The 7,103-nt window shown below is 31.4% G+C and overlaps 1 protein-coding gene across 1 annotated transcript; it reads right to left on the reverse strand.

Annotated features, from left to right (window-relative positions):
• Window positions 1–311: 311 nt before the first annotated feature.
• On the reverse strand, window positions 312–2,561 carry LOC125812355 (B3 domain-containing protein REM20-like). The gene is made up of 4 exons (XM_049491857.1): window positions 2,508–2,561; window positions 1,261–1,837; window positions 682–824; window positions 312–590 (listed from the first exon to the last, which is right to left on the reverse strand). Exons 1-4 carry the CDS (start codon window positions 2,559–2,561, stop codon window positions 312–314), a joined length of 1,053 nt encoding a protein of 350 aa, XP_049347814.1.
• Between the last annotated feature and the right edge of the window lie 4,542 nt (window positions 2,562–7,103).

Here is a 7,103-nt window from a genome sequence, read left to right on the forward strand (position 1 = left end):
GAGTATTACCTAAGATATAGATTATATGAATAGAAAAAAAAACAAAGAAAATTCAGTATTTTGCTACGAAGTACTGGACATTCCATGTTTTCAACCGATCAATGTAGACCAAATAATGATTTAACATTTGAATGTAAATAAACTAGACTTTAGTCTTAATGCCAATTAATTGGCTTAACTTCCAAATCCAACAATAAAAACTAAAATATTCTTCAATGTTTGGTCAACAAACAATAATACTTATTGTCTTCAAAATCTGTCAGCATATAGACACACTAAAGGCCATAAAAGTCATGTTAAATAGCACGATATTATTTCTTGTTGGGATGGGAACCTTCTCCTTCATAGACAACGTGAACTTGTAAGTAAAGGTCTTTGTTGTGTTTTTCTCTCACAAATTCACAAATACACGTATCATTTTTCTCCAAAAGGTTCTTCCTACATAAACTGCGCCACCCACCAATTAGCCATATTCTACCATCTTGCCAAATGTTGAGTTTTGCCTCAAATTCTCTGCCAGAAGAGTCACGAATGATCATGCTTGATGGGAATTCAAGTTGGTAGTCTCTCACCACATCAGTCGGAACGTACTACAATTAGGAAAAAAACTTTGTTAAATAAGAATATTATAAGATTGAACTATAAAACAATCAACTAAAATAGTTATAGATTAATAATTACCAGTTGATTTCTCCTATCTGGACGTATTTTTGTTATAAAGTAAGGATTTTTTGGCTTAGTTGCATGTCCGCTTCTAAATATATCTATAGCAAATTTGTCAAAGGGAGCATTCCGCTTTCCAGCAATCCCACTTTTACATTTAGCTAAATCAAAAAAAAAGTTAAAAGGTCAAGTTCACAAACAAAAATAACATGGATACTCAGAGTTACTCTATATATTTTATTTTACAATGTCTTCTTTTATTGAACATGGATTATAAGAAAAAAATCAGATTTTTGACACATACCAAAAGTACTAGAAAATGATATTTAACTTGATTATACTTTGTTATTCCAAAAAGTAATAAAAAAAACGGCCCTAAGCAGACTCGCTTTGTCAGAAGAGAAAACAACTAAACCTTTTCAAAAATCATTTTGAAACTTGTTTCCTTTAATCTGTCATGACAGTTATTTGAATACAAGATTATGTCTAAATATTCATAGATGTCATTTTTGTAGTAATATACTAACAAGAGAGGAATTGAATTGCATATAAAATGAAACATAAAAGTAGATTTATAGATCTTTAATTTGTGTTTACCTTTTGAACGTGGTGCCTTTTGGTTGAATATGGCAGCCCTTTCTTTCTCTTCCTTATCCTCTTCTTTGTATTCATCCTCTTCTTCATCTTCATCATCTTCTTCTTCCTTATCATCATCTTCTGATGGCACCTTTTCTGTCTTTTCACTTTCCTTGTCTTCATCCTCTTTATCTTTTATCATGTTAACCCCATCCCTATCATCATCAAAAAAAATGTCCTTGCTATCTCTAGCCCAAATATTCTCCTTTGGCTCCATACTCTTTTGATGTTCAATATTCATTTCTTCTGCTTCCTCCTCCTTCACAACGAGTTTTAAACCTCCAACTCCTTTCTTTAAACATCCATTTCTTCCAAGTAATTTGAAGTCAAAAGTTCTAGTTCCATCATAGTCAAAAATAAAGAAGTCTCCAAGCTCTAAGATGTTGTCCTCAATGAATATCTCCCATCCATATTCAAAATAAATATGTTTTTGTGATTTGGTTACCCCTATTGGCCACATATTTCCAAACCGATCTCTAAGAAGAACATTCCTAGGTAATATTCCATTCATGTAATCAGTATAACCTGTGGGAACTTTCTGCGAAGAAAAAACACTTGACTTTTGAAAAAATAAATGTAGAGAAACATTAATTTCTTTAAATGACCTTAACCATATCATAAAAGCAACAAGTTTAAGATGAAAAAGTATTTCAAATAAACTCAAAGTTTTGAGACTTCTGTGGTTAGAATTCAACAATGTACCTATTTAAGAATCTATAAAATAAAATTTGAGACATATATATAGTTTTACTATAAAATTACTTCCTTCAACAATAATAATATAGTTAGTTTGAAATGATATATGCAATTTCTAACATTTATTGACTAAATAAAATATAATATTGATAAGAAAAATAGGGATTTAACATCTATAGAAAATCGTATAATATTTATTTGCATCAGAAAATGGCATCTATCCACCCTTTACTTACCCTCCCCTTATTCAAAGCACATATATTGAAAAAGTACTAATTGAAAATGTTTTAAGAAAAAGAATCAACAACAATCATTGATAAAATACATGAATATAAGAACATACAAAGAGGATGAAAGGGAAAGTACAATAACAAAATATATAAAATTACACAACCTATTCAAGTTTTACAGCCTTCCCCTCCCTCATATATATCCTCTGCTCGCATCTCCAAAAAGAAGAAAAATTCAAGAAAAAAGTCATCAAAGACCATGACAAGGGGGAGTATACTTACTAGCCGTTTCTCACTAGTTTCAGGGATGAAAACCTTGAAGAAGCCTTTTTCCATGTTCATTTTTATCTTTAGGGTTTAGGGGGATAGCATAATTGAGGCACAACCTTTTTACCCTAAAAGAGAATATGATTGCAAAAAAATAAAAGTTTATCATATATTGACATTAAGCTTATTAAGTAGGCCGCGCTAGTAAGTCTGGCCCATTAAAAATATTACACTAGTCTCCACTCTGCAATCCCGGACTGGGCAGGATCTCCTATAACTCGGTTGGTCTGGTCCGAGCTTAACAATGCAAAATTTTTGTCTGGCCCATCCCACAACACATTAGCCCAATTTTCTCAGGCCAACTCAGTTGGATCGACTTTTGGCCCAATGAACTTAACGGGCTGAGTTGTTAGATAATTTTTAATTCTCTATCAATGTTTAGTTATTTGAAAGTTTGATTCAATCATCAATTTAATGTATTGTGAACTATTAAATTCTGAAATAATTATAATTATTTATAATAAAAGAATACTTATACTATATTATATATATATATATATGTGTGTATACAAAATATTACACACTCACAACATATATACTACCTATTATAATCTAACATCTATATTTTATTATATATATACCCTTACAATATATACCAAATATACACACAATACAATATCTATAATGATAGTATATATACAAGACATAAATCTTACAATATAGAAAAGTTACAACTTACGACTTAGAAGATACTAAAATAATAGTATTCTGAATTTTTATGTCAACACTTGTTTAAGTAATATTTGCTAAAATTATTTTTTTAAGTATTTACTTATTATAGTGACTGCATATTTAACTTTCAATATATGGCTATGTAAAGTAATTAAAATTATTTCATTGAATATATACAAATTTTATTAAAGAGAAATTAAGAGATGCAAAGACTCAATAAGTCTCTGACATTATTAATAGATCAATATTTTTTCTTGTTCTCCTCCTCCTCCTCCTTCCATATCTTGTTATTTTCCTTTATTTATTCACTCTGATTTATTCCAATCTCTGAGCAAAACTAAAACATGCATGACATTGCTCCTCAATGAGTGTCGATCATCTACAATCCGTTGCTTTCCTTGACTAAATGCGCTCTTTAATGCAACAATTTACATTGGAACATTTAGCACATTCCTAGATATTGTAGAAAGTACTGGATATTATTTTTGGTTGTTCTTCCACCAATCTAGTGTGCTATAATTATTTTGATAGGACTCTAGAGACTATCCCAAATAGTCATCTCAATTTACATTCATCTGTGATGTAGGTTGTATTATATTTCAAATAGATAATTTAATAACACAATGGACATGCATACCATAAGGACAAGATAGAGGAACAATATGAGAAGGTGTAGCATTAACAAGTAAAGTGACATACTGATTATATAATGTTTGAATATAATCATTTGTATCACTCATTGTCTTAAACGTACTAGGTACTTCTTCATTTTTAACTTCTAAAGAACTATATATAATGCTAACAATTCATACATCGTAGCAACATCTCATACAGAAATTTAACATAGCACCAATAAAATAAATGGAAGGAATCAGAAAAAAGTATTTTAAATTTTTTTCAATAATTTCAATAAATCTCTTTGTAGTCTACATTAAATTTATATTAACTAAGCAATAAAGAAATGTTAGCTATGTAGTAAGCCAAAATATTACAAATGGTAGGATAATAAGAACCAAAAAATTCAACAGTAGCGGCATAAATTTTTTCAAAAATAATAACAACAACAATAATTTTAACCCAATGAGATTCTTGCAACATGACTTTAGGAAATTTATATACATATTAGTTAAAATTTTAGTTAAAGGCCCTCTATCAATATTGTAAGTTCTTGAAAAATCAAAGTAGAATTCCACCTAGTGAACTGATCTCTCAATCTATCTCTGATGCTACGGGGTACGAACTAGCTAAAAAGGCCTCAGAAAACCGTGTCCATGTCAATGGAGGGACCCAACTAGTGTACACTCTATGAATATTGTAACACCCCTGAAATTCTACCCCATATTCTGACGATGAAAATGTTAGAAGTATATCGTCACTGAAGCTTTCTACGGCTTGTAGACGGATGGAACCAGGCCCTTGAAAGTTGGTTCACAAGTCTAAGTTTCACAGACCAGACTACGGATCGTAGAAGATCCTATGGTCCGGCAAAAAGCCTCGTGGAAATAAATTCCTTATGCACACTCACAGTAGGCTTTCTATAAGCAAGCAAAATTGCCTGTCAAAATTTCTACGGGCCATAGAACGGGTCTGTAATCCCCAATTTCAGAAATCTAGAAAACTTAGCATGTTCCTACGAGAGGGTCTACACCTCGTAGACTTTTTTACGGACCGTAGATGGACTTTCAAAGATGGCTTCTATCAGTTTTTAAGAGGAGTTATTATAGTCTTTTCCCACCCTTTCTAAATCTAAACCCTGACGTTTTCACACCTAATTAAGGTCACAAGAATCCCCTAGCACTAAATTGAGTTAAAAGCTTTCTTACCAATTTTTTTTTTATATACGATGCTACTTAGATCAACTTCAAATAAACATATCTCTCATCATATAATTAATAAGGTGGCCAATGACCTATAAACATAAAGTTCTATAAGTCTCTTTCCAACACCACCAAGTTTACCTCATTTCTAGTTCAGAGTAAAATGTTATGCTCATTTAAGTGAAGCACCGTCAAGCACTCGATGTTCTATGACCGAAACTACAGACAATAGAAAGTTCCATTAATGGTTGAGCCTTCTGTGAAGGATTTCTATGAATTGTTTTTAAGAAACTTCGTGAACATCTTTCAAGGTTAATTTGGTCCTTTCCAAAGCTTTTTAGCTCTATTCCAAGTCATTTTTGGGGTGTTTTAATTGACAATATCATTCAACTAACTATTTTTTCTCTCAAAATCATCAATCTAAACATTCAAGTATCTATGAATTCTCTCAAAACTCACCTACGGTTCCTCTTCTCCATCAAGAACCCTAAAACCTTCAAGTGAAAAATTCAAGATACAAAGAGAGGCCTTCCACCCAAGGTTTTCCCAAGCTCTTTCACTCTAGAAACTCCATAAAAGTATTTCTTTTATTAAGCTCAAAAACCAATATTCCATGACCAAAGATTTCATCCAAGAAAGGTAGTGTTCTTACTCGGGATCAAGAAAAATCAAGTCTCCATCAAAGTTTTTCGTCTAGTAGCTTCTTAATCAGTTATGTAAGGTTATTCATAGTATTGGAATAGTTCTTGATCACGCCCTACATCCTCAATCCAGTCATTAAGAATTAAATCTAGTGTTTGACTCAAAGTTCCATGATTTTCTTGAATTCGAATTGCATTCTATTTTTTAGTTTCACTTCGTAATTATGAGATTATGATAATCCATATTTTGATAAACTTGAGTTGTTGTTCATGTTTTTATTTCACATGAACCCTAGTTGATGGTTTTACCCTCACTTTCATTAAATTTCTATATTATGAGATTGTGATACTTTATGCATTGAATTTCTTGAAATTATTGTTCATGCATGTAGTTCCGCATGAACCCTATATATTGAGTTTTACTAAAAGTTTTTCGAGTTGATAAATTTCTCTTACATTGATTTTGGAAACTAAAGAGAGTTTAAGAGAAAAGTTTAAAGCATTCTTTTAAAAAAAAGAGTTTAAGGGAACTCAAATGGTTCTGAATGAATCACTTTTACATTTAGAAAGAAAGTATTATTTCAACAAAGCATATGGAATTTTCTTTGTATTTTAGTAGGATTAAGGACAATTTGAGTTACCTTTTAAAGAGGCCTTTTGAGAAATTATCTCAACCTAGATAGTACTTTTATAGGAGCATACAATTATATTTTGGGAGTAGTATTGAGCACCGATTTAGAGTACGAGTTAAGATAACTCAAACTCCATAACCTACACCGCTAGCGTAGATAGGATCATACCACAAGACAATCGACTCCTTACCTACCTGAAGAAGGCTTTTTAGTGGATCCACTGGTTCAGTTTCCTTCTATATTCTGGCAAGATACAGGGTGGCTCTGCAACGTGGGTAAGACGTTGTATCATCATAAGACTCATAGTGATAGTTGTCGGCTAGAGAAACTCCTAATTAAAGTAAAGTAAAGTAAAGTAAAGTAAAGTGTGTGTGTATATATATATATATATCAATTTATCATTTAATATTATTGCATCCTTACAGAAAGAGTTTGAATTTTTTTCATCATGATTTATACTTTATTTCAGTTGAGTTACTTTCAGTCTTTAAGTTTAGTTATTTGTTTTATCAAGCCCTATTACATACTCATAAGTTCAATGTACTAATGTCATTCAACCTACATCATTTCATGACGAAGATTTAGGTACTTAGGATCATCAGGAAGAGTTCCGTTGAGATCACACTATGCGCTCCTCAGCTTTTGGTGAGACCTCCTTGCTTTCAAAGGATTCCAGTTTTATGATTCGTTAGTAATATCATTTTGAGGTGTAGTGGGTATTTTCCTAATACCTATGTTTATAAAATAGAGGCTTCATAGACAGATAGTCTAGGTCAGTCTTTCAGTATT

The sequence above is a fragment of the Solanum verrucosum genome, unplaced genomic scaffold (assembly GCF_900185275.1).
Source record: "Solanum verrucosum unplaced genomic scaffold, falcon-dt-bn FXZP01000145.1, whole genome shotgun sequence".
NCBI lineage: Eukaryota > Viridiplantae > Streptophyta > Magnoliopsida > Solanales > Solanaceae > Solanum > Solanum verrucosum.